This window comes from Rissa tridactyla, chromosome 17 (assembly GCF_028500815.1).
Source record: "Rissa tridactyla isolate bRisTri1 chromosome 17, bRisTri1.patW.cur.20221130, whole genome shotgun sequence".
Taxonomy (NCBI): domain Eukaryota; kingdom Metazoa; phylum Chordata; class Aves; order Charadriiformes; family Laridae; genus Rissa; species Rissa tridactyla.
In genome coordinates this window covers 6,315,818-6,343,456 of record NC_071482.1, presented here as the reverse complement: position 1 = coordinate 6,343,456, position 27,639 = coordinate 6,315,818, and the positions used below count along the sequence as shown (strand labels likewise).

The following is a 27,639-nucleotide window of genomic DNA, read 5'->3' as shown; positions in this document are numbered from 1 at the left end:
CGGATGCTTTCCAGTTGTGTTTAGCAACAGGTTGTTTCTGCGCTGATAATCCTCACCAAGAGATAAGCGGAGTGGCACGTTAGTGTCACTTCGTAACTCTCAGCATGTGTGAAAACTGTGGGCTCATCATAGGGAGCTCAAGGGCAGCACCTATGGGTGTTGTCTCAGAGCTCCAGCAAACACAAGTCAGAATGAGCTTATCTTCCACTGGAGTGCAAATTTTGTGTGCCAGGATGTGCACTAGGGTTTGGGTACGTCCAAGGTAATATCAGTGTTGAATTTCGATGTGCCTTTCTTTTAAAGTAATGGGAGTTTTGTGAGTTCTTGATTCACATTACATCTTATGTCTTGATTAGTTATATATGACACGCTGCGGCCTCTCACTGATGTACTGCAGTGATACTGGGTTTTATTTATACCTATTACCATTTCAGCTTGTGTCATCACCCAGCATGCACGGGTTCAGGCGTGCCTGCTATTTTGGGGGGGAAAATGCTGTCTTCACAGTTTCTGTAAATGGCTTAACATCTCACATGTTGGCGTTGCTTCTTGCTCATGTGCGTGACGGTTATCGCGTTGTACGCAAGCATTGGGGTGGTGACAGAATCGTGGTTGATATATTGGATGATAAGTCTCACAACGTGTGTGTGTGTGTCCCTTGGATGCTGCAGAACTTCCCATTGAAGTGTCGGCATTCAGCTTGTCTGAAAATGTCTGTGTGTGAGGTATGGGGAGAAAAGTCAACAATTGCAAAGGATAATCCATGGGCAAACAGTGTGGAGAGCAAGCAGAGACAAGCAGAGAACATTCCCTTGCATGCCGGCTGTTTGGCAATGCTGATGCCCAAAGTTTCACATTTATTTCTGCTAAAAAGCACCCAAACAAAAACAGCCAACAAAGCTTCCAGCTAGACCCTTTCAGAAAATAAGTATTTTCTTTACCTGTCTCTCCCAAACTGATATTGCTAACAGGCTTAGTGTAGAGGCCACATACCTTAACATACTTGCCACAATTATTCTGCAGCTGATTGGAAAACATACAGTGGCTGTGTGCTGAGCTGGCTGTCTTCTGCTTCCTTGTGCAGCAAGACATCTCTGCTGAGAGAGGACCACAGGGAAATCATTAAAATCTTGAGGCACGGTGGCTGCCAGTGTCACGGCTGTAATGGATATTGAGAGGGAGGGGGATTTGAAGAAGGAAATAAGATCATGCAGGATTAATGAGGGAGAGCATCCTATGGAGGACTAGCAAGCAAAGTTATTGTGGTGTTTTCTGTCATCGGTGTTGGAAAATGTACTCAGGTGTTTGTGTTTCCTGGCAGCTGGTGACTTTGGACCAGCTCATGCTTTCCAGCTCCTGACCATAACTGCAGATCTTGCTTCACTATTGGCTTTTGTACCAGCTAAGTTCCAATGCTTCCCTCCTTCCTCCTGCCCTCTGTATTGTCTGGCCTTGGGACCTCTCTGGGCCATGGCTGGGCTGGTCTGCTCTTGCACTGACTTCTCACTCAGCACATCCGCATTTCCAGGGAAACGTGCTTTTCTGTGTATTTTGGTGATGATAGAAATGATGAGAATTCACGGAGATCCAGTCTTTGGTAGGAATGCATACCAGAGGGGCAGATCCTATGATGTAGTTTGAAGTACAGAAGTTGAAAGCATCAGCAAATCCTGCAGCTCCTAATATTGTCTGATTGTTATTGCTACACAATTGGCTGGGCTGAGCAGTATATTTTTTTCATTTCTGAAGAACAGCAATAACAGCACCATTTATAGAAACTGCATCACAGAGCCACTGAATTTGTCTCAACTGTGTTTTTTTCCATGAGATTTGAGATCAGTGTTAACCTTTAGAACCGTGGCAGAACTTGAAATTACTGCCTTCTGCTTTCTCTTCCAACTTTTTGGTACTATTTTTTTGCAGATATGAACCTTAATGCCCAGCTTTGCCTATTAAAGACCTGCCTGAACCCTTCAGTCTCCTTTCCACGCAAGTTGTAAGTTATTTGTGCCAAAATGAGTCCACAGGAGTGAGTCAGCATCTTCCTTCAGATCTTCAGTATCTGCTTGTAGGGAAGGTCAGCCAAAAATTCTGCTACTTGTTGCGCTGTGTGGAATTGGCCAGAACGGTGCCTTTCTCTTAATTCAGTCACTGGTTAATTTAATTACATTCTTATTAACAAAATAATTATATTTTAAAAAACCTGAACCACCCAAACTTGAAACCTCTAGCATTTATTTTTATTTTTCTGAGCAATTAGGTAATTGATTAAGCTACTGGCTATTGTTAGTGCAATTACCTGAATTGGCTCGTGATTAACATTGATTGACAGTCAAGAAAGAGCTGTTCAGGATAAACCATCCAAGGAGTATCAACAGGACAGGCGTTTAATTTTATGTAAAAGTCATTGTTCAGATTATGTGACTGACATGAATGCTGTCACATTTCACACAAGCAGTTCTAGACATCTTGGTGATCGTCTACCTGATAAAATGAGCGATGGAGTTCAGTGAAAGTGATAGGATTAGGTATGAGAAAATCCCTGAATTAATCCTTAATAACATAGCAAGTAGCTTTGAGGTAGCTGGATGAAAGGTGCTATGTAGGAATGGATGATATTTATTTATATACCAGAGCTTTTGTGTGCTGTAATGTATCAATAAATAATATTTATTTGTAAATTACCCTGGCTTTCAACACTTGGAGAGCAAAGCTGGTGTTTATCAGTCCTAATCACTGTTTGCTGCATTTCATTTTTCCATACTAATGAGATCCCATTGCTAAAGCATTGCACGCAGGTACATGTATTTCTTTTTTTCTTTTTCTCCTCAGTGCTTTTTCTGCATGTTTTGCATCAAATCATATGAATGCAGCTAGGATTTTTGTTCCTTTATTGCAGAACCTAACGGTGTATAGGTGTTAAGAGGAAGTGAGAACAGCACTGCTCCTCACTCTCTGCTTGTGTGGGGGACCGTGTGGCACGCGTGTACTGTGTTGCTCGGCATGAGACAGCAAATGTTAGGCTCCAGTCACCAATAATGGCATGACTTGCTGTCTAGCGATGCCCAGAAATATCTTTCACACAGTTTTTTTTCTTGGTATATGTGGAAGTAATGTGATTTTTTTTCCTACTGTGCAGTGCAGTGATGTTAGCCTGAGACTTTTCTGTCCAATTGATTTATACGTTCTGGCCAGGACCAGCGGTACAGTCAGTGCTCAGGTCTGCAAAGCTTAGTCGTTGCTGGCGAAATTAGCAGAAGGCAGAAAATGCCTGCTGGTTTTTTTTTTCCCCTCTTTATCTTTTTTTAGCTTGTCAATGACAAGCCAACTGCTAGCATTTATGGGAATAAATTATGACTAAAATAATTTGCATTTAAAATGCAAATGAATGAAAGCGTCAGCAAGGAGCCTTCTGCTTTCTTCCTGGTGCACAGACGGGGTACTGGCATTGGATCAGCCCAGCGAGACACTCCGTATAAAATAAAGTTAATTGGACTAGCTGAAAAATGAAATGGGCTCAGCCTCGTGCTAATTCCTGGCCCTGTGATTTAATATGACATTAGAGACGAAGGATTGGGAAGGTGCTGAACCACTGACTAAACCAATCACCAGAGCTGTAAATTACACTTCTGAGATTCCCAATGGCAGATTGAGAGGCCCCAATAAAATTGCGAGAGGTGAATAAAACCTCGCTTGGAAGCAATTTGTCAGGATCTTTGGGCTCGCATGAATTAGAGTTTAAGTTTCATTGTTCTTTTTCTAAAAGTTGTCTATTGTAACACTGCCTGAATACCAACTGGGACTGCAGTTTTGTACAAGGTGAAAGCTGCTTGTAAATGTAAAGCCAGTTGGTTCTGAAACAAAACCTCTTTCAGGCAAACCGAGAAACTGGTGATGCATCTCTGAATGTAGTGTTTTCTTGTTGGGAGCTTAAGGTCAATTTTCTGCATCGTTTATTGATTTCTGGGCCTGTAGGTGCCAGGACAATGTGAAGAATATTTTGTGAACTGCCCGTGGCCAAGGAAGGAAGTGCAGAAGGAATTCAGTATAATCTTTCAGTGCAGGAGGCGTTCAGTATAATCCTTCAGTGCGATTGTAGCAATGGTTGACTTGTTTCCTCCTTAACAGGACGTGGAAAGTGTTATACAGCAGAACTTGAGCATGATAAATGGGAAAGCACATGTTTGTAAAGCCAAGCCTGCTGTACTCTGGCACTGTTCCTGTAGCATAGTAGCTGGTGATAATACCTCATGCCTCCATTCTGTGTGTCACACTCGTTCTAATGCCTCCATCTCTTTTTTTGTTTGTTTTTATAGCCATGTTACTGAAGAACACCTTGTCTTCTGGAAGTAGAAACACAGTGAAGAGATGAACCTGTTCAGCCAGACATTCCTGCAGTAGATCTGTCTCGGCATGGAGCACCACGGCAGGGAGGAGATGGACTCAAAAGAGGAAAGTCCTCAGGTGTGGGCTGACTCTGCTGAGCAGGAACAGAATACTGCTCAGGTGACTAGTGCTTTCCAGAGCTCTCGGTTTCTGCTCGGACTGAATTAGGCTCAGCGCAGTGGCTTAGCAAGCAGGCGTTCTTGTTCGGCCCTTTCTTAAAGTCTGGAAGCTCAGCTTTCATTTGAGGAGAAATACAAACACGTCCGTGGTGATTTTGGATTAAAGCTTTAGAAAGTGAGCTGTGCAAACCGCAGCAGTGAATACACAGACATCTGAAACGAGCTAAACGAAACCAGCCAGTGACTATAGAAGTTTCAGTGTCCCAAATATATGTATAACCAGGTGGGAAAGTTAAAGGGTATTCAGATTAATGAATATTAACAAAATCTGTGGTCTGTGGCAGCCTATTTTGATGGCATCAGTCGAATCAGTTGGAACTGTGGGTGGACCTTGGGGAAAGTAATATGAATAATTCTTTCCAGTCAGACATCTGGTAGCGGGGAAGGGAGAAATGTTAATTGTTAGTGACTAATACAGTCAGATTCTGATGTATGCAGCTAGTCGCTCTGTCTCCGAGACAATGCAGCTGAGAATTTTTAGAAGACTGTAAATTGATTTATTTGTTTGAATATGTTATGAAGAGGGTGCTGCGTGTCATTTGACCCACAAGCTGAGAAATTCTGACTCTCCTGGTAACTTCTGGCTTTGAAATTTGCAAAGGCACTTTTCAATGGCCTGTGTTCTGTTATCTATACAGTGGGATAACCGAACTGTTGTTTGCACATGGCAGTTATAAGGCTTAATTGGTATTTGCAGAGTGCTCTCCAAATGTGAAGCACTGCATGCATCCTCACTGTAGTGTTTGCATGAGGATTTATTGTACAGAATCAGCACTTAGCATCCGCGGGGGACTACCAGGTGTCTTCTGAAGCAGAAGCTAAAAGATGAAACAAAGTAAATAAAATATGTAACTGTGGCATTGTTTTATGTAGAAACACTTTATGTGAATATGAATGTGGATACTAAAACTAGGTTTCCTGTTAACTGTCCTATTTTTCCCATGCACGGAAAACAGTTTTCAGCATGTGTGGGTGTCAAAAGACAAATACGTTCCAATTGCCACTGGAATTAAGTATTGTAGCTTGTTTAACGTAGGCCACTGATCATCATTTATGATCATAATGTTCTGTCAAAATCAACTTGTTTGGATTTAAACTGCTGCCCTAGACATAACTTGTTCCAGTAGTCCTTGGAATCATTGTTTAATGCCTTCAGTTATACGCTTCTCTGTTTAAATAGTTGAGTTTTCTACTGATACTGCATGTACATATTGCAGAGAAGCAATCTAACATATGCTATTGCTGCCTCATGATAGCTGCAGCACTATTACTTGAAGCAGTGTCAAAGTTAATAGGTTCTGTTAGCTGTTCATCAAACAGAAAAAAATTACCTCCAACTACAGAACTAGCTGAATGAAGTAATTACCATAAATCCGGAAAGGAATATGAGAATAAAGGGGAAACTATAGCCAATAAATTCCATAGATACACCAGTTCAAATCTGAACTTTCTTTCTCATGAATTTTCAAAGCATCATGCAAGAACTAAGTGTGGGTAGGTGCCCTTTATGCCAGCTAGCTTTTGAGCTAAAATGCAGAGTAAGACCAGGAACCGATGGTAGTTTATGTCTGGATTTCTATATTGCTAGCATAATTCTATGAGATTTTTAAATGCATATTGTACAGTGAGTTTTTTATTGTTTTCAAAACAATTGGCTAAGGTAGTTGGAACACAAGGTACTCTCTGCTTTCCAAAACACCTTGCAACTGATGTGTCTTGTGTTGTTTCCCAAAGGTGTGTGTTTCAGTTTCAGTACAGGATCTGGTTTTTTTTTTGTTGTTGTTTTTTTTTTTTTTCCTCCAGGTGCACTTTGTCCCTGAGGGGGGGACAGTGGCACAGATTGTGTACAGCGATGAGCAGGACCGTCCCTCGCAGCAGGTGGTCTACACGGCGGATGGCACCTCCTACACCTCCGTGGACACCTCGGAGCACACGCTCGTTTACATCCATCCCGTGGAAGCTACGCAGGCATGTGTGGTTCTGAGCCCACCCCGTTTTGGCACCTAGGAAACAAAACAATCTCGTTTGAGATGAAAGCCAGTTACCAGCCAAGTGATATGACTGGAAAATAGCAGGCAGTTGCTCTTAACACTTTTATTTGCCCATTGCTGAACAGGGACTTCATGCTGTTCGTTCGTCTGATGTGCAAATGTGGTAATCAAAGGATGTTGAGGCTATGAATTATGAAATGCTGGTTATTTCAGTGAAGGTGGATGAGATTATAATTAAATCAAAGGTGTTTTCCAAAACGCAGATAATCTCTCTAGAAAATTTGCCTCTGTTGTATTCAGTAAAATGCTAAGTGTGATCTACGTGTCTTCTGGAAGAGTTCTTGTTTTGCATAGTACAGTTTTCATAATTGATAGTTACAATATCAGTCATGCCTTTTTGCAGAGGATCTCCGTGTATTCAGTCTATTTTTGTAGTGTCTCTTCAGAGAAGTTGTTGATTTTGTAGACCTAGCTTTTTTTTCTTTGCAATTATATTGTAGTTTTTATTCTCTGACAGCGTGTGTTTATATGGGGTTAATATAGTATGCATCTGTACCTCTGTGTGGAGAGATACAAAAGGAGGAACAGGCATGCTTTGTCAAGAATGTTTTGTATTGTCTTTGCTGACAGGACAGATTAGCGATGCTACAAAGTGCACGTACTTGACACCCGCAGCAGTGCTGGCATAGCCTCGTGCAGTGTGGTCTCTTGTGCAGTTCTTAGATGTTACATAAAAACAATTCCTACGTGGTGGGATGTTCTGAGAGGATAAGGTGTTTTGAGAGGATATTTCCAAAGAAGTTACTGACCAAGTAACTCCAAAACTCTGGATACTATCATTTTGTCAAAAGAGTTGTAGCATTAAGACACACTGGTGCAACTGAGATGAAATTATCAAAGTGCTAGTGGGATTTGTATTACGCCACAATTTATTTTGTTGGAGCCAGACTGCTACAAGGTCAGGTATTTCAAGTTTTGGCAAAGTAAGGAAGGCTGACCTCGGTCAGTACTTAGTTTTCATCTGAGTCTTGCTTTTCCTGAGGGGAAGCCCTCCCATTAGGGCTGTTCTTGCAGGCTACTGTAAGAATGTTGGAGTTGGCATGTCTTCTGTGCAATTAAAAAAACCCAACATCCTGGCCATATCAAATTCAGATGTAGGATATGCCTGATATCTGCATGCTTTCTTTTGAGGACCCCTCTTGTGAATTTGCAGAAAGATAACGTTAAGTCATCTTCTGTCCTGCCCTCAAATATTAGCTTTCATACAGCTATTGAATTTCATTCCATAGGATTTAACAAATCAGCAATTGACAAAAAGTGATTTCTGCATTTAAAAAAAAAATAAAAAAATGCTGTGAAGCACTTTAAGTATGTAGATTAAAAGTGCCACATAAATATGCTATCTTCTTATGGAGCGCTACCTAATTTTAGTTTAATCGTTGTGCGTGTGCGTTCACATGAGTAAGATGAATTAGTCTGCTGTGGTAACAGGCACACTAGAAGTTAGCAAAGGATCCAATGTGGACCACTTATTGATGGCAGGGTGATTTTTGTGTGAGTTGGGAATAAACAACCCCGAGGCCGGTTTGATAAGCCTTTTTCACTTTGTCTAGACTCTGTTTACAGATCCGTCCCAAGTGGCTTACGTCCAACAGGATGCCACCACGCAGCAGGTAAGAGAGAGACATTCTTTTCCTTGGCCCTGCAACTGTTAAGAAAACTGTTACCAAAGGTAAAGGGACATTGTTGTGGTGCTAGAGCATAATAAGCTGTCTCTGAATTTGTCAAATGGCAGTCCTCAGTTATTTACTGTCATCCCAGGGATCAAGGGCAAAAAGCTTAGGATAACAACCACTATTATCTTGGCTAGTTTGTGCATGAATGACAATAAAAAGTTAAGACAGTGTGAGGTTGGGTTTTGTTTTGTTTTTTTTATTCATGCTCAACAAAAATACTAATTTACTGTCCCAGATATAATGAAGAATCTTTTAACGGTGTCCCTTTAAGTCAGCAAGCTGTGGTGGCTGACTTTATTTTAATTTCATTCTGGAAAGACTGGGTCCCTGTACAGATTCTGATCCAAACGCCTTTAAATTCATAAAAGGCTCTCAAGGGATAGAAATTTTGGATCAAATTTTAGATTTACCAGAAACTTCACAGGAAATAATTGTAAAACCTGAAGCAGTTTAATTACCAGCTCCCTTACCTTACCAGGGCTTCCCAGGTCCGATGTACTTGCCAGTGTGAAGTGGGCTAGGAACAGAATAAAATTGGAGCCTGAGTTTATAAAGTTCTGGTGATTTTTTTTCTTTTTTTCATCCATTATGGATGGGAAGATTTTGTTGTTACAGGTATCTTTGGGGACTGTGTTGTGGTAATCGGGTGTAGGTGCTTTCAGATCTAGATCTCTAGTTCAAATTCTCTGCTTCTCATAGAGACTTAAAATCATTACTGCTTGGTGAGTTTTTAATGGCGCGTGTGAAATGACATGTTAGATCTGAATCGTTACTAGCGCCATCATTAAAATGCGTATTTATTGACAGTCTTAGGGCAGAGTGAAGGGTTGAATGTGCACTGAAAATACGTTTTCTTCTGGCTAAAAGGAGACCCTCTAAACAGTTGAGGCACAGGCAGGAAACGATATGAATGACATAGTAAAGGTGTTACCTGTTTTCTTACGGTTCTCTGGATGTATTCGGAGTGTCATTCTGGAATTTTTTGCCACATCAGTTTCCTTCCATTAAGAAGCCAAAAAAAATCCAATTTAATTGTCTTAAAGCTCATTTAACAAATACAATCTAACTAAAAGTAGATATTACTTGTATATGCAAAGCAAATGCCGCTCTGACAGCAGAGGTGGTGTGCTGTTACTATCCCATGTTGAGTCTCAAGGGCGTGAGCACTTGTCTGTGTGTCCTCAGCCCGTCCTCTCTTCCAACACCATGACAGCAGGTCCCAGCGGAGATGTTCACGTTCTTGTGAATGGTGTGTCCCTCATTGTGGCGGCTCCTGCCGTTGCAGGTGTTTTTACGTCAGCATTTCATGTGGGACATCCCTGAACTGACAACAAATATTACAATAATAATCAAAGCTCCCCTTGTCTTGCAAAAGAAACATTGTTTTAAAAAGAAATTGAGAATTTTTTTTTTTTAAAAAACCAACCTATACTCCTTGCAGTGTCTGTCTGACATGGAAGTGAAAGTAAGGATATGTTTGAAGTGTGATTAGTAGTAGGAAATGCTAATATGAGGTACAAATAGACACAAGCTGGTGTGAACCTCTCATTGCTGGCAGACCTGGAGGTGTGCCATTGAATAATGATGCCTTTTCTGTTACCACTTGGCATCAGAAATGTCAATACCAGACAGCTTGGTTCAGCTGTCGTCTTGGCGGTTTCCTGCTCACTGTCACACGGTTCCCTGAAGTCTTTTTCCTGTAGTTTTTAAGCAGTTTCCTAAATTACTCTTAATACCTCCTTCAACAAAACAACTAGATTTGAAGTTTTAGGACTCTGCTTAATGTTATGGATTTTCTTGTCTGCTCCTCCACCGTTGGCACGATTTGCTGTTCTCAGGTTTATCGGATATTTATTAGGCACTCTGTAGAGGGGCAGGGGATTTAATTTTAGCATAAAAGCTGTTTAGCAGTCAGAGGCACAAACTAGAAGCCACATGATGTCAACTGCAGAGAAGGATGAAAAATCATGCGGGATAACGGTGCAAATTCCTGTATAGATAAGCAGGAAACAAAAGACAGGAAAGGTGATTCCTAGGATCTTAATTCTGCTTTGTTTTATCGCTGAATGGATGGGAGCGGTATAGTAATATGTCACTAGACAAAAAATGAGTATGAAAACAACCAAAAATGTATAGTGTGACTAAATGTACAGAAAAAATAATTGTTGGAATCCTTTCAGTGGAGTGCTTGATCTTCCAATGAGGTCAATACACCACCTTGTTCTTGTAATGGATCTTTGTTTGCTTCAGAAAAAGAATGACAGGCAAAAGGAGGAGATGCTTCTTTATCCTTCTTTACCTTTTCCCTTAAAAGAAAAAAAAAAGAGATAGAAGAGAAAAAGACCCCTAATATTGGTTTTACCAAGAGCTAAAGAGCTCCTCGCATCTGTTTTTAGTGCAGTTTGAACCCAGGCTGGATAGGACCTTAATCTAAAGCCAGGAGTGGGAGATCGGAAATTCAAAGTTGCAAAATCTAGACTAAGTCTTGAAGTCTTTCCCTTTGTCCCCAGATCTGCAGGTTTTGTCCAAGTCCGTCATCCCTACTAAAAAAAGAAATACAAATAAATCATTAAAATGCTGCAGTTTTTGACCTAGTGTAGGACTCCAGGGAGCTTTGCATGCAGGGCACTGCCCGTATGTAAGTGACTGATGGAAATGACGCAGTGCTAAAATGAGTGCCTATAATTTTAGGTAACTGTGCTCTTGCCTGCTGCTGCTCAGAGCATGAATCCCACCAACCTGTCCGTGCTCGGCAACGTTGCCGAATCCCCCCAGCAAATGGCTCTGGAGCAGGGTCCACAAGCAGATAGAGTAAGTTGCCAGGCACCCTTTTCTTTTAAATGTACGAGTGCACCGATTTCATTGCTCCATTGTGTCAGGTGATGAAACGTGTCAGAGTGATACGGGAGGAGATGCGAGAAAGCTGTAGTGCAGATTTGTACTGTCTTTCATAGTCTCGCCATGGAACGTGTGGGGTGTTTGTAGGAGAGATCTTGTATTTAATATACAGAGAAACCTGGTCTACAAACTGTTCTGTCTTGAGCAGCCACCTTAAAATAATCTTCTCAGCTTTGAAAAGCGGAGTTAACAGAAGGTGCGGTGCTGACTGTCACATAGGACCAACATCCTCTGAGTCTCTTTGCCAGTCTTTTAAGACAGCTTTACTGTGTGTGGTGTTTCTTCTGAGAAGCCTGCACGGGTGATGGAATATTCTGTGCAGTGCACTTCAAGTTTGCAATTTTTATTTTTATTTTTTTAGGGAAAGAAAAGGATGAACTTTAAAATTAGTGAAAGAATACAATGCCCTCAACTGTCCTCTGTGCCCCATAGTTTATATCTGGTCCCCGTGTTATCTCATCCCTTATTGATCTCTATGTGTGTGCTCTGGAGATTGTGTGCGTTTGATTGTACGATAGGAGAGATCATGTGCCAAAGTGCAGGATTCTCTCGCTTGTACAAAAGAAGTTAAATTACAGCTTTAGGCTCTAGGTAATTTCTACGGAGCCTGGACTTTTTTAAGCCTTCTGTGGGGGTCCAGAACTACTCTGATTTTAGTTTCTTCTCCTGAGAAGTCAGTCCTTGACAGGCTAGAGCTAGGTAGTGACACAGAGCTGTCCTGAGTGAGGCTGTCAGCAGCAGCGATGCAGAACATCCCTCAGCAATCGTTTATCATGTCGCTTCACTTTCCCTTGTCCTTCTCTCCATTACCAGAGGAAGCAGAAAGGGTAGACCAGGAAGAACCTTCAGTGTTTGTCCTTGTAAGAGTGTTTTTCTTCTTGAATCAATTTCGATTGATTGTTTGTGAACTCTCTCCTCAGGCATCATTACCGGTGCATAACCAGGTGTTACCTCCTATGGAGGCAGTGGATGGTTCTGACCCTTTAGCACCTCTGCAGAATCAAATGGAAAGGATGGAAACAAAAGAGGAAGATGATGAGGATGAAGATGAGGATGAAGATGGGGAAGACACTGACATGGACGAATGGGATCCAGACCCACCTCGACCCTTTGATCCCAATGATTTGTGTAAGCATATGAAGTAGTACGTAGCGTATTTGCTGCCCTCCCCTTTTTTCTTTTCCTTCCCTCAGCCCTCTAGTAAATGGAGATGAAAACCATTCTGATTTTAGCAGTAATAAGTAAACCCCTTTATACCCGGAAATGTAGACTCATATTGGTCTGCATTACTGAAAGACAAGATTCTGTCTCAGGTGGAGTCTCTGAGCTGCTTTGTTCTTCGTTTTGCAGGAGGCTGCCCTCTCTAGCGTTTTAAAATGTAGACAGACTATTGGAGTAAATGTTCCCACAGCTGAGCCAAAGATGTTTAGAGAGAGATAAGGCTGTCTCTTCTGAGCTGCTGCGTGAGTGTCTGCCTGACAGTCATGTCCTCTCTGACTTTGTGTTGTAGGGTGTGAAGAGTGTAATAACGCACATCCCTCTGTGTGTCCAAAACACGGACCTCTGCATCCAATCCCAAACCGGCCTGTGCTGACCAGGGCGAGAGCCAGCCTCCCCTTGGTGCTCTATATAGACAGGTTTTTGGGAGGTGTGTTCTCCAAAAGGCGTATCCCAAAACGCACGCAGTTTGGACCTGTGGAAGGACCCCTTGTTAGACAAACTGAACTCAAAGACTGCTATATCCATTTGAAGGTAAGGCTGCACGTGTGAGAGAAGAAGAGGGACCAATTTGTCTTAAGCTTTGATTTTTCATGGGTCTGTTGCTCTGTCTTCATCAGTTACTTCACTGGAGATGTTCTTTTGTTACATCCATCTCTGAATGTAACTCAGAAGTACCCACATTGCTTGGCTTGAAATCTACTCTGTTATTCAGGGAGACACAATAATTGTGGTGAATATCCTAGCTTTATGATATATAGGTATTATGATATATAGGACTCATCGTGGAATGCTGCGAATCACTCTCACATGGGCTGAAGCAGCATCTGGACACAAAAAGAGCAGCCCCATCTGAGGATGTTTTGCAGCCATTATTTGTGTCTCATGCTGTAACTTCAGTTAAAAATATTTTTCTTCCCCTTTCCCTCCTCTCCCCCACAAGATGTAGGGAAGAGGAGAGATTTTTCTCCATTTCTTCTTGCCAAGTCATTGGCATGAGGTATAATGGATTTGACTGACTTTCATCCATGTATTTACTGGTTTCGTTATAGGAATTGGTCCTTTATTTGCTGGAGGTTAGGTCCACAGTCTTAGGAGCACTGGTCTCCAATGGTCAATGTCTGACAAGGAAGTTGTGACCACAGGCAGATTCAGTAACCCAACAGAAGTTTAGTTAAAGAAGCGCTGCTTCCAGCTTGAGGCAGTGTCCTGAGTCAGGAAATGAAAGAAGTGGGTCTGCCAGTTAGAAACATCTGCCAGCTGATGCCGTATGACTACTAAAGCTAGAGCTTCTTGCGCCTTATTTATAGCCACACGTCAAATACTGTGCCTGACCCTTTTAATGAATGCTTCTTGCCCTTGAAAGCCATGGAAAGCTCCATTGTGTGACCCTAGTTAAAACTCTTACCTGTTTTTAGGTATTTTTCGAAGTGCTACCTGTTAGCAAAGATCCTTGTTAGCAATCCTCGTTAGCAACGAGAGAAAATTAGCTATGCCTTCATTGTTCTCCTAATGTAAAAGTTGCACGGTCACAGTAGTTTGTTGTTGCTTTTGTGGTTTTTTTTTAAATTCTTTTGAACCTGCTGCCAGGCAGTTCCAGTCACACATAATTGGATTTTCCTACAGGTATCCCTTGATAAAGGTGACAGAAAAGACAGAGATTTGCAAGAGGACCTGTGGTTTGAACTTTCCAGTGAGGCTCTCTGCAACTGGATGATGTTTGTGCGTCCAGCTCAAAACCATTTGGAGCAGAACCTGGTAGCGTATCAGTACGGCCACCATATTTATTACACAACCATTAAAAACGTGGAGCCCAAGCAGGAACTCAAGGTATGGCATTGCTCGTGTTTCGTGACTCACTTTTCTACTATGAAATCAAACCTCATTGAGTTGGTACCTAATAAGTGCTTCTCCCAAGTGCCAGAAATGATTGCTGTAAATAGTTTTAGGGCTTTTTTCTCTGATAAAGCACGTGATGGCCTGAATCCAATGTCACTGCATTCAGTAAGCAGTTAGCCACCAACTTACGGATTTTAAATGAGCTTTGGCTCAGTCATAAAATGAGGAAGTTTAAAATAAGAGTATGCAAATGATTTGTCTGTCACTGTCATGCTTTACACTGCATATATTTTGCTGATGCAATCTGATTTTTATTGCAGCAGTCTTATTCTTTTTAGTTCTGGATGCCCTTTCCAGTTAGTCCTGTGTGTTTTCTTGGTGCCTTAAGTGAATATGGTCTCTCACTTTACCTGGCTTTCCTGGAACTTTTGAAACTTTGCATGTGGAAAATGATAAAGGATATTGTGGCTTCCCTGTGAGTTACTTTTTGTTCCCTCTAAAAATGTATTGATTACTTTGAGCTCCAAGCGGCGTGGCTGGCTGAGACGGCCTTCGTTTTCAACATCTTTTGGGGAACTGGGGGTAACCAAAAAACTTTGATATCGGGAAATTGTTTGTTCTTCTTCAAATCTTTTCTTGCACGTAAATTTCAACAATTTAACCAAAAAAACGTTTTACGGACTCTTAGCTAAACCAGGGCAAAAGCCTGCTTACATACTTATTGCTGATTTTTTAAGAGTAGAATTCTCTTTGGTTTCTCTGAAAACAGTCCTTAATTTAAGCTGAATCGCTAGAACCTTTGTTAATCGATTTTAAGTGTATCCGAACATCATTTTCTCAACACCTTTTAAATCAATTTGAAATCAGACTTTAATTAAATCTGTGCAGACCTGCTGTTTTTCTTGGTTCATGTGTTAGTAGTGCCCCCCCAAGTTGGATATTGGGGCATTCATGTAAACTTTGTCCAAAGATTGAACTAGGAGGATCAGTCAGTTAAAGTTGAGAACTCCTGTGTTGCATGACAGGTGAGTAGTCTAGGAGCTTCTTTGTCCAGCTAGTGAGATTCCTCCAAAGTAACACGCACCTGCTAGTGAGTCTTTGAAGGAGTTAGAAATGCCACTCACCGCTGCTGTGAAAATGCCTGCAGCCCACTACAAGTTTAAACTTGCCCAGGTTTTTCATGCTGAAAAACTGTTCGTGCCTTCTTTAAGAAATTTCTTTTAAAATTGAACTTTTTTAATCAAGCGGTAAGATAAAATCATAGAAATGAGAAATGATGCAAGAATTCTCAATGAAATGTGAGCATCTGATTTTTAGGCTTTAATAAACTTTGTCTTTCTGCCTCCTGTGGTTCTCTCTGATGAAGGCTTCCTAAATCCCTGTGTAATGAAAGTGGGTCCAGCACGCTGCAGCCTGGCATTCTTTGTTTTGGGAAGGAAGACCATATTACTCTAACCCTTCAGAAGTTCAGAAACATTTTAAATGGGTCTCTGTGGACGGTGCTGCCTGTCATCTGTGTAAAGAGTGCAGGAAATAAATGGGAAACCCCCCAAATTAAAAACTTTTCCATTCCTCTTGGTACAACAAGTAGCAGTACTCTGCTGACATCTATCCTTTACAATCATACAGTCGGGTCTAAAGTGATTAATCTTATTTCCTTTAGAGCTACTGGTAGCCATGTGTGAGATTAACATTCATATTAGGAGGCCATACCTTAAAATTAAATGGATGTGCTTTCTGAGCAAAGCTCTTTTATTCCTCAGTGGGGGCATATTGATCTCAACAGGCTTTATTATTGAGGAGGAAAGGAGCAATAAGAGTTAGTGGTTGAGGCAAGTGAAGTAAATGTATTGCTTAAAATGAATTTTCAAATTTTCAAATGAATTCCCCTTAGTTCTGGTTCCATCTAAGGAAGCATCCTGTTATCTTACATCCCTGCTGCAGGTGTGGTATGCTGCCTCTTACGCAGAGTTTGTGAACCAGAAGATCCATGACATATCTGAGGAGGAAAGGAAGGGTAACTTGGCCTCTTCTGCTCTCTGTTTTTGCAGTGTGGTGGTGGCTGGGTGTTGTACTACTTAGTTTCAAGTATATGGCCTGCTAGGTTAAGAAAAGTTGAACCAGACCTAGATTGTATTATTGGGACTTATTTCTGCTACTTTTCTCGTGATAATATTACAATAATTTAGCCTTCTGCCTCAGCTTCTGGGAAGCATTAGGTTGCTGCTGGGAAGAGGTGTGTTTCTATACTTGATGTGTAACCTTCAGTCCACGTCATAAACCGATGTGCTACTGCTTTAGATTGAGAAATTTCTCTTGACCTCCCCTAACTTATGCCGGAGACGCAATCCTGTAGTTGCTCTTCCATCCAAGGGTAAATCTCAAAATCTTCCTGGATTTTAAGCAGTGTTTATAGTCTGTGTGAATTGTCCCCAGCGACCTTTTTGTCTTTCTGTGATGAGCTGTAGCCATGCCACCGTGCAGAGGGGATAAAAACACAGCTAAATGGAGCAGTGCTGGGTATTCTGCATTCTGTCTAACCTTCAGGGGAGAAATATGGCCCACAGAGGACAGAAAGGCTTGGGAAAAAAAATGAGGCATCTAATCGGTGGTGACTGAAATGCTGTTATTGACATTTCCAATTGAACATAGTTCTCAGAGAGCAAGAGAAGAACTGGCCGTGTTACGAGTGCAATCGTCGCTTCATGAGCTCAGAGCAACTCCAGCAGCACCTCAACTCCCACGATGAGAAGCTGGACTTCTTCAGCAGGTACTGAAAGCTTTAGCTTTGGCTGTCTATTGCTATGGTGCTCCCCCAAACTCTCAGAAGGAAGGGTCTTTGCCCTACAGATCATACTGACCAGCTTGGGTACCCATGAGAGAACAGCTCAGCGCCTGAAGGTAAGAATATGGCACCAGGAAGCTGATGTAAGAGACTTTGCAAAAGAAGTAGCTTGAGGGAAGTAAATACCCTGTTGAAACTGGTGAATTTTGGGGGCTTTGCTTTTGGTTTTTTTGCCAATGACTTAAAAAATCGCAATATTTCAGTACCACAATATTGAAATACTGATGCTTCTCAGATGTATGCAGATACAGAGGCTGGAGAACAAGACTTCCAGTGCTTTGGCTCCTCATTGGGCTGGCGAGATAGTTTATCCTGACCTATTAAAAGCTAAACCTACAAACATCCATCAGAGAGCAGAAGACATCGGTGCTGCCTTTTTCCTGAAACTTAGTAATTTGTTTGGCTATATTTTGTTTTCTTTTTTTCTTCTTTTTTTTTTTGTTGCCTTCGCTGATGCCTGACGTCAGTGCTGCCTTTTTTGGGGAGAGATGTTATGGCTTCAGGTTTGAAATTGGTTTCCGTGTGCACTTGTTACATCTAGCTGAAAATGCTTTCCAGCACACTGTACACTGGGGTGTTGGAAGTAGGAGAGTTGCCATGGCAGAAGACTTGCTAGAAGCCAGTAGTCCTCTCAGTTGCACTATTACTGAAATAAACTTTAATGTGTTCTGGACTTTGATTTCTCATAGAGCACAAAATAAATAGATACCATCTAGTACCCTATTTTTTTGCTGCCAGAATTTCTTCACGTTTTGTTATTTACTGCAGGCCATTAATACTGAGTTGCATGGGTGAATAGTGATGCTGAGTAGGAATGCATAAAATCAGTGGAGATTCCAAATCCATCTTTTTTTTTGGTCTTGTCTCTAACCTGGAGCACTTTGTATTCTGCAGAGCCAGAGGCCGAGGTCGTGGGCGAGGAAAGAGGCGGTTTGGACCAGGCAGACGCCCAGGGCGCCCTCCCAAATTCATGCGTATGGAAGTAACCAGTGAAAATGGGGAAAAATGTGAAGAAGGGACACAGGTATATTTGGGGGGACAGGGAGGAGGAAAAAACAAGTATCACGTGGGATGTAAACTCTTAAAAGAATTTGGGGCATCAGTGCAAATTGAGGGTGTGCTTTGGACTTAAACCCAAGTAAATTCTTGGTTTTCTAGCTGTGACTCTGTGCCAGGGGAGCACACTACTTTCCTTCTATAAAAACTGTAAAATCACTTGCATTTCTACAGCAACTTTCATCCTAAAGCACTTAGCAATGAGAGAGGTTATTGCGGCAGTTTAGCAGCATCGCAAAAGTAATTTAGACAGTAAAACCGTAATGGGAATTTAGATTCGTATTTGTCCTTTCTGGAACATGAGGTCAGAGCCTGCTCTTATAACTTGCTGGTAGAATTAAATCAGTTTGAGCTATGATTCTTTATGATGTTTTAATATTAACAAAGGGCCTCCTGTAGGCATTCTTATTGCAAAATGTTCTCTTGCTTGTGGCTACTGTTTATATTCTGTAGGGACTTAATGTGATGCACTTTTATATAAGTAAAACACTAAATTCTCTTTGATGCTGACCATGCTTAGGTTTCCACCAAGTCCTTTTATGAAAGGTGTCACAAGGGATCAGTGGCTCTGTTTTATGACTTAGCTGAAAGCTGATATCTGGAGTGGTAATTTTCCTCTGGCATCTCACTGGGTCATGGTTCAGCGCTGACTCGGAGGGAGGAATGTAGATGTTGCCTGTGAATGCCTGCTGCTCGTTTTCTGAGAGTGCAGAATTGCCCTAAACGTCGCATTAAGTGCGGACAGTTGCGAGATGACCCTCTCTGCAAGCTGACGTGACACAAGCCAGCTCCATTTAGACAACTAAGCATAATGCTGTTCCCAAACTCTTTAACTCCAGAGAGACAGGGCCTACTGGGCTCGTGCTCATGTGTCTGAATGGCCTCTGGACTGGAGGTGGCTCACATCCTGCCAGCTTGGAGCGTGGCCCGGAGCTAGCTCACGTGTGTCTATCCAGTCGAGCAGGGCCACGGTTATGTCCCAGGCCTTTGGAGGTCTGCCCGCCTCGCTAATGAGTGGGTGGGAGTTCATCTGCCTGAGAACTTGAGACTCAGGCTGCTGTGAGCACAGTTTAGTGTCAGCAAGCGTGGAAACTTGCCACCTAGACCAGGACTGGACATTTGGCTGGTATATTATTGCTCTACTGAGTGTCTCTATCTGGTAACCATTCACGGTTTATAACAGCTGCACTCCTTCTAGCACCTCCCTGTTTTTCCTCTCCCACACCTGCTTTTGTGCTTTGACAGCAGCATCCTTGAGTTGATACACTTTTGGCTCTCTCTTTCCTAGCTTGTGCTTTGAAGTTTCCTTAGTTTAATTAAGTGATGTCAAGTAAGAATCTATGGTTTGTTATTTATTTTTTTTTTTCTCTCTCATAATACAAGAGGATTCCACTCAGAGGAGTTATTGGAACTTATATGGGAAGAATGTAGATTTTTGGCATGTGCTTCCTGCTCCCAACAGCCTCCCGTTGCTTTTATGCTAATGCAAAAAAGGAGGAAAACAACTTTGTGTGATAAACATAAGTGATGTATGCAGCTGGGTGGATGACAGTATGCAGAGCTTGGAAACTGGATAGCAAAACACACAGTGCACAGTCTAATGATCTCATTTGTCACTCTCCAGTTCAGCACTCCAGCTAGTTTGCTAGAAAGGAGAAGACACTGTATAACTATACATGATAATGTTTCAAAGTGACAACGATTTCAACGAGACAAAAACTCTGCTTTCCCTGGTCTGTGCTAGTGACTTTGGTTGTAAAATTTCTCACAGGTCAGCCTACATCATCTTTGGTTAAAGCAGTAATAGGGTCACCAGCACAGAAGAACTTGCTTGGCTATTAACAGCTGGCTCATTTAAATTGTCTGTGTCCAATCAGACAATGTGATGGCCAAGAGTCATCTACCTGCAGCCCTTCATCCCTGGCGCTCTGAATGTTATCGCCGTAGGTGGAGGTGATCTGCTGAGAGCATCAGTGGAACACAGTAGGAGAGCGTCAGTGTAGACACATTTCTGTTTAGAGCTTGTGATTAAATATGTAGAAATCTTGTTGTCTGCTGAGTGTTATCAAAACGTTCTTCAGTGGGTGGGGGGAATAATCACTGGTTGTATGATTTGCGATTTCAGGACTTGCTGCATTTTTCCAGCAAGGGGCAGTTTGATGAGGCCGGACAAGCCACACTGAATGGGTTGGAGCAGCAGGAACAGACTCCAGTGCCATCAGAGGCGCAGTCGGCACTGGAGCAGCAGTCAGAAAACCACCCGCTACAAATCCAGACGCAGCATGATGAGAGCACGGTGCCTACGCAGAGCACCATGACAGCAGATGACATGAGGCGAGCAAAGCGTATCAGGGTAAGCAAAGAGGATGGCGGATCACGTCTTCTCTCACCCTCTCCATTTGCTGTAACCCGGGGAATGCTGGACCTGCCTGCCAGGACCAGCTGGTCTCTTTCTGCCACTGTCGTATCCATTTCCAAATCCTGAATAAAGCATCTCATTCCCAGCAATTTTCTTTGCACTGAGAGGGAGACAAATCTCATGTAAAGAACTAGTATCTCATGAGATGCTAGTGAGAACGGGTCACCAACTGGAGCCGATTCAATTCCAGCACAGTAATTCTTTCATAGAAGCACAGTCCCTCCAAGCTGGCAAGCAGGAGTGCTTCAAACAGCCGGCTGAATCATGGTACTGTGGCACAGACTAATGACTTGTTCACAGCACCATCTGTGTCTCTCAGAACTCTTGTCTCACAAATAGTTGCCAAAGAGGAACCACGACCTCAGTTTAGATCCACTTAATTGATGATGATGATGTTTAGTGGTAAAGTCCTTTCTTGGGGCAGAAAAACCTGCCTGTCTTTGAGATTAAAACCTGTGCTAAGAGCCTTCTGTACTGACAGCAAACACTTTGAACCGGAGCTTTGTGTCAGCTGGGTGAGCTGTTTTTTTCTCTACTATGAGTGGGAGGGAAATGATTCAAGCAAATAATCCTTCAAGCCGTGTAACTGTAAGATGGGTTTATTTAGCCTAAAAATCTTTTCCTTTTTCTTCCATGTGTAAAATTTTGATTACAGAAAGGAACAGCTGCAATTGGGTTAAGACTTCATTTTTATGATTAGCAAAAAGTTGAGTAACTCTTCCATTTAGGAAGATGTTGAGCCAAATTTTGCTCTCAGTTTATAGCAATATGTATGCGAGAGCAGTGGCGGTGTTACCCCATAAATCCAGCGGCATATCTTGAAGGAAGAACTTGGATCCAGGCACATTAAGACTGCGGAATTTTTAACCATATAAAATGCCTGCGCTCTCTGAATGACAAGTTTCCACCAGTAATTTGATTTTCGTATGTTAAAAGCTTGTGGGATTTTTACTGAATGTACTGAAGGGTGGATAACGGAGTACAAAGACAGATGCTGAGTTTTTGACAGTAAAGAGCACGGGTATTTACTGCTTATGATATGCCACAGCTTCCTCAGTAGAAGGTTGAGGCCTGGGTGTGATAGGTAGAGAAAGTGTTGCTTGTTACCCCAAGCTTTTGAACTCAAGAAGTGACCTTCAGATTTTCTTAAACAGTAAATGTGGGAAGAAAGGGACGGAAATTCTGAAGTTACTTCTTTGTCTTATGACTTAGCTTTTGTTCCCTGGAAATTCATCGCAGATGGATGACAACTAAGAGGAGTGCAGTGGTGGTTTAGTCCTTGGTGACATGTTTGTATCTCCAAATCTCCCTAACTTCCCATACATCTGGCAGTTCATGTTCAGCAGAGTCCTGGAGATGTTTCAGGATAGAGGCACTGGCAGAATGGCAGGTGGATGGTTGCTTAGCACTTTTCCATATTGCGTCAGACTGTGAGCAATGAGAACTTGAGAGAAGAGTAAACCAGCAAGCATTATTTTTCTAAGCACTGAAAAATCACTGCAAGCTCTAGCGCCCTGTGAGTGCTCATTGAATTCAGCTATTCCCAGCACCTTCTTATAATAACACGCACTTAACATTATAAGCAAACAAACATTTGGTTTTAAGATGTGTAGTACACTGTTCACTTCCAAAGAACAGGTGGAAGGACTTGACTCCTGCTTATGATCTGGAGACCTGTGTAGCTCTAGTTCTTCCTTATTACGCGTGTAGGATTTTATTTGTCAAAAACAGGCATTTCTTTGTGAATTGCTTCAACTCTTCTAAGGTTTAAGGCGGTGATGCTCTGAGAGTGCTTTCATTCTAGCTGGAAGCATTGGTCTCTGGTGCCCCAGGGTTCAAATCCTGATAGGATCAGTTCACGTTTCAGCATCTGCCTTAGAGCCTGTGGAGTTTCCTTGGAGATCAGACCTTACAGACAGCAGTCATGTCCGTAGTATTGAAAAGAGGTACGCACACTCTTCAAGATACTCCTGTAACAAATTAGAGGAACGTTGTGGTCCACAGCCAAAATGAATGTTTGTTTTTAATTCAGTTCTCGGCAGCGTCCAGACTGTCTATGGGCTGATCCCAGAAACGCTGCATTTCCAAATTGCCTTTTTTTTTTAACATACAGACCTGATCCTAAAAATGTCCTTTGTGTAGGTGACTGTTTTACTCAGAGGAAGCAACTGGCAGGGATAGGGGTGTGGTTTGGAAAGCACAGTTACTTCCTTCGTGCTGAAAGACATGCAACTGGTTGTAGAACAAAGAGTAGAAACAGTAAGATGAGGTTAAAAAAGTCCCTACTTCTTAACTTTTTCACCCTTCTAATCCTTGCCCTGTTGTCATCCTGCCCTAATTATTCCCTTCTGCGAAAAGCATTTCATTCTCACTGTGGCGCTGCAGTATGCATTACATCATTATTAATCGACTCTGAGAAAACACGAAAGGTCACAAAACACCTTCAGGATTATCTGTGGGTTTTATCTTTGCCCTTTAACTCCCCTTGGGCAGTTATTAACTACAGGGTAAACCTTGAAGATGTGCTTAGTGTTTCCTGAGGCAAAAAACTCAAAGGAGTTTTGCCTAAGTAAAGAGTAAACTCTAGAAGAGCTGGCCCTCGTAGTGACCCGCAGAAGCGTGACTATTGCAGAAGTCAAGGCTTCTGTTTTAAAGTCCATTGCATAACATAAGTATTTTTCTCTCCCTCAATGCTGCCTGCTCAGCTGGAGCTGCAGGTAGGTTTGGTTTTTTGTTTTGTTGGGTTTTTGCTGTATCTAACCGAATGGTACGTAACAACATCGCCTTCCATGTCGTTTTGTCCAACTTCTGTTTAGTGCTTCCTGATTGACCCTGTGCCATAAATTGTCACATTTGTTCTTCTTTAAGCAACCGATGTCCAAAACTAAGTGTTATCTGAATAACAATTCGCATTCTTCTAGTTCTTTTCATACTAATTAATTGCAAATCTAAGGTGAATAGTATAGGAGTAAACTACTTGGATGAAAAACTATAATATCCATCTTAAAGTTCTGGAGGATTTGTTTACACAATTACTTGCACTGGATCGACGTTATCCATTAGTGAGACAACACTTGGTTCTCTTTTTTGTTTTTATAGCTGATATTTTATCTAGCCAACGAGCAGTAAAAGGCTTCACCCTTCTGTAGCCTTTGAGATAGCAACGGGACTATGGTGCGGTGTAGAAGTCTGGCCTGCTACCTTACCAGTCAGATTGTTGGGGTTACAAAGAGCAAAGTACAGTAATGGTGGCGTTAAGAACTTCTCTCTCTCCAACTATTTGGTTTATTAGCATATCCCTGTAGTTAAGAGGAAAACTATATACTTCTGACTCTAAGCAACACATTAATTTTTACATGGCACATGTCTGTCTTTGCACCTCAGGGTGTGATGTAGGGCAGAGCCGTGTATTTCCCCTTGTCTCCATTTCTCCACTGGTAAAACGGAGAATGGAGGGGATCACAGCTCATGGGAGGGCTCATTTGGGGCTCCTGTATGAAACTGTTAGCTTTTTTTATAGCAAAACAGTTGCTGTCGTGTTCCTTTTTCTGGAATGAAAGTGTAGGTTTCCCTCTGCAGTTCAGATGGCGAAAAGGATCGTTTGGGTTCACTAATGTAATCTCTAGTGCAGCGTTTCACAGTAGTCCCAAGCTGCTCCCTCATTCCAGCAGGAAAGCTCCTAACTTTACTTTCTCAGTGTCAGCTGTTGGCACGCGCTTAAGGGACACAGCAAATGTCAGCCCAGACATTCCCACAAGAAAAGGAGAGAGGAAACCATGGGAATCTGTTTGCAGAAGTCTTGAATGTATCACATGGAGAAGTATGTAATATGGAATGTGTGTAAGCACAGGTGCCAGCAATGTTCTAGCGCTATTTCTCTAACTATCGTGATATTGATTCTGTGTGTAACATCTGAAAAGAGATGACATCAGTAATTGTTGATGTATAAATCTTATTTTGGAGAAAAGTAGATATTTCTTAGACTTCTTGCAGAGAAATGGCAATGTTGCAGTGTACTTTCAGTACAGTATGGGTGATAGTGTGCTGTGGGATTTCATGCATGCGGAGAGGTATGACTTACTTCCAGCTTTGCCACTAACCAACTTAAAGGTTCTCGTCCAATATCAAAATGCAGGCGCGGGGCACCCTTGCCTATTTCTACAGGCAACATGTCCAGCAGCATCTGGTATCAGGACTGGGATGGCTCTATAACATTTATCTGAAGGGAGGAAGGGAAGAGATAACTATGATGAAATGTTACAGAAAAGGCAGACTCAAGGAAAGCACACACCAAAAAAGAAAGCAGGGACTGAGAAGAGAAACTGCGCACGGTAGGAGTGGAGAAAAACAGATAGGAGCAGCCCAGTGTATTAAATCTTAAAATCAATGTTCGCACAACCCACATTGTGCTCAATTCACAATATTCTTAAAGGCTCTTGCAATACCAGGAAAAGCAATTTCAAGTTTGACCGTGTATAATCAAACTGCCCTTTGAGTAGACAACAGAATCTATCAGAGTTCCTCTTGAGTTAGCACCAGTGTGTTTGTCTTTCATCTTTCTTCATTTTCAGGCTCTCGCACAGGACACGCTAAATGGCAAAGATAGGCGAATTGCTCACAAGTTCTCACCTGTTGATTGTAAACCTGCCATTCTGCCCCTGCTGTAACGTTTTGAAACTCCGTTCTTCTTTTTGATAATAACAAAACTGGTGAATGTATGTTCCACCAGAAGTTTTCCAGGCAATGCTAAACCACTGCTGCAAATCTCTTTGGTGATCTTTGGTGCAGAAGCTGATTTTTGTAAAGGGCTGTGGAATTTCATAAGCCCTGCCCCTGCATGAAAGGCAGGGCATTAGCTTGCCCTTCCTTTGTATGGTGGCTGAACTTTTGACCCAATCCCCAAAAATCAGCTGGAACTGCAACTTTTCTCAGGCCCAGGTCTGTGCTTCAGAGAGGACTTAGTTTTATTTTACAGAAAAATGCCACGGTAACAACAAAAGTTGGCTAAATCAGTAGAAAACAGGGACTGGAGAGGAAACTCCTGCATTGTGTTCTTCTAATTCGGTGTGTAACTGCAGGTACATCCCTTAATGTCTGCCTGTTACAGCCTCCCCTGCTGGAAAATGGAGACAGTATCTATGACATAAGCGTTTTGGTTTTTTTGAAGTTTAGGTTCACTGATCATCTGGTACATTTAATCTTGAAAATATTTGGATGTGGTGTCTATACATAACAATAACAGGCAATGTTCCCTTCAATGTTTCTGCCAGAATGCAGCTCTTCAGCACCTATTCATACGGAAATCCTTTCGCCCCTTCAAATGCCTCCAGTGTGGGAAGGCCTTCCGCGAAAAGGACAAACTGGATCAGCATTTGCGGTTTCACGGACGGGAAGGGAACTGCCCTTTGACTTGTGACATCTGCAACAAGGGCTTCATCAACAGCGGTGCTCTCGAGAGCCACATGAAGTTCCACATGGACCAGAAAACATACTCCTGCATTTTCTGTCCCGAGTCCTTTGACCGCTTGGATCTGCTTAAAGACCATGTGGCCATCCACGTCAACGATGGCTATTTTACCTGCCCTACCTGCAAAAAACGCTTTCCAGATTTTATCCAGGTGAGATGCCATACTGATTTGAAGATTTACGGTTCTCTTGCAAACATTCTGTTTATGAATTTTTCAGTACTGCTCTTACGTGACACAGCATTCTCACAAGATAAAGGGGTCCATGTCGGTCACAAATTACAAAGGAAGAATGGCCAAGCATTGCTAGATGGTGTCTTATGCCATTGAAGTGCTTTTCCACTAAATCATCAGGTGTGGTGCTTCAATCTGGCATGAGAAGGCACTGTATTGCGGGAGGGGCGGTCCCTTATTCCCAAAAAATGCCTAAAGCAGAGGTCCCGACTGTTTTGGTCAGTACAGATCCATGGCACAAAAAGGAATTGTCTTTTGCTGTATGCAGCTTGTATTTGAATACAACTTCTCCTTTGTTGTTAAAACTCTGAACCAAAACAAAATTGAGGTTTTACATGACACAAATGTCTCTTAATCCCTGGACTGTTTTTGTCAGGGTAATTCATTTGAACACCTTGCGGAAATGCCAGAACGGATCAGGATACTCTGTTCCCTGATTTCCCCCCTGGGCTTCAGCTGGGTACTTTATTCCGCCTCTTCTCTGCACGCTGCTTAGGAGAGGTTGCACTGGAGCAGTGAGTAATGTAACTACTTTGTGCAGTGTGCGGAGCCATTGGAAAAGATCATTAAGAGAATTTAAGGATGCTGTTTCGATGTTCAGTAGGAAAAAAACTGAGCTGCACCATGTACATATTCATTATCCTTCATATGGACAAAGAGCTTGATACGTCTTGCTGAGCTGTTTGACTTAAATTGAGATGTAGAAATCCAGTTTATATCGAGTAATAGGAAGTGACAGACTGTCCAATAGGCTAAAGAGGAAAGGATGGGGAAAAGTGATTTACTAATACAATTCCATGCCGGCAAAAAACCTTTATCTTCTGTAAATAATGAACAAGGAAAAATGCTGATGATTCAGAAATGCAACATAATTCACCATAAACTTTGTGGTGAAACTGAGCCAGTCAGAAGGTCCCACAGCTTTTCTTCCCAGCTTTTCAGCTTTATTTTGGAATTTAAAGATGACCTTTTCATTTGGTGCTATGTGAATAATTAAGTCTAGTCACCATAGATCACTGCCTACTTAAATACTTTCACGTGGAACAGCTAAAGATACCAAGTTGTTCCGTGTATGATCAGTATTAGAAGATGGTAAAGAATTCATTAGAGATCCATTTCTTGAGTAGTGCTTGGATTTCAAATGTCAAACCTCATTAGTTACTTTATTGGGGGAAAAAAATCCCACTAGATGCTTGCAGAGGTCAAGGATAGTCCCAAAGCATGCAAAAGTAATTGTTATTCAGGAATGGCACACAAATGCTTTGCTGTCAAAGTTTTGTTTGTTTGTTTTTACCAATTGTAATTGCAAGCTCATTCTCTCTGAAAGAGATTAGTCCTTGCGTTTGGATTTCTTATAAATGAAGTAAAGATAA

At 42.0% G+C, this 27,639-nt stretch overlaps 1 protein-coding gene across 17 annotated transcripts in view; it reads left to right on the top strand.

The window, feature by feature from the left end:
- Positions 1-27,639, top strand: part of PRDM10 (PR/SET domain 10) — a 46,171-nt gene that overhangs the window by 5,459 nt on the left and 13,073 nt on the right. For 7 of the 17 annotated variants that reach the window (XR_008469607.1, XR_008469606.1, XM_054222878.1 and 4 more), the window contains 13 exons: positions 1,924-2,077; positions 4,317-4,506; positions 6,369-6,533; positions 8,170-8,229; positions 10,984-11,103; positions 12,111-12,318; positions 12,701-12,942; positions 14,035-14,238; positions 16,192-16,264; positions 16,900-17,017; positions 17,987-18,116; positions 20,274-20,501; positions 25,838-26,185. Coding sequence is in view for 15 of the 17 variants with exons in the window: in XM_054222878.1 (XP_054078853.1) it covers positions 4,414-4,506; positions 6,369-6,533; positions 8,170-8,229; positions 10,984-11,103; positions 12,111-12,318; positions 12,701-12,942; positions 14,035-14,238; positions 16,192-16,264; positions 16,900-17,017; positions 17,987-18,116; positions 20,274-20,501; positions 25,838-26,185 (1,989 nt within the window). In the remaining 2 variants the exon portion in view is untranslated. The other 10 variants (XM_054222885.1, XM_054222881.1, XM_054222882.1 and 7 more) reach the window with 7 other exon arrangements.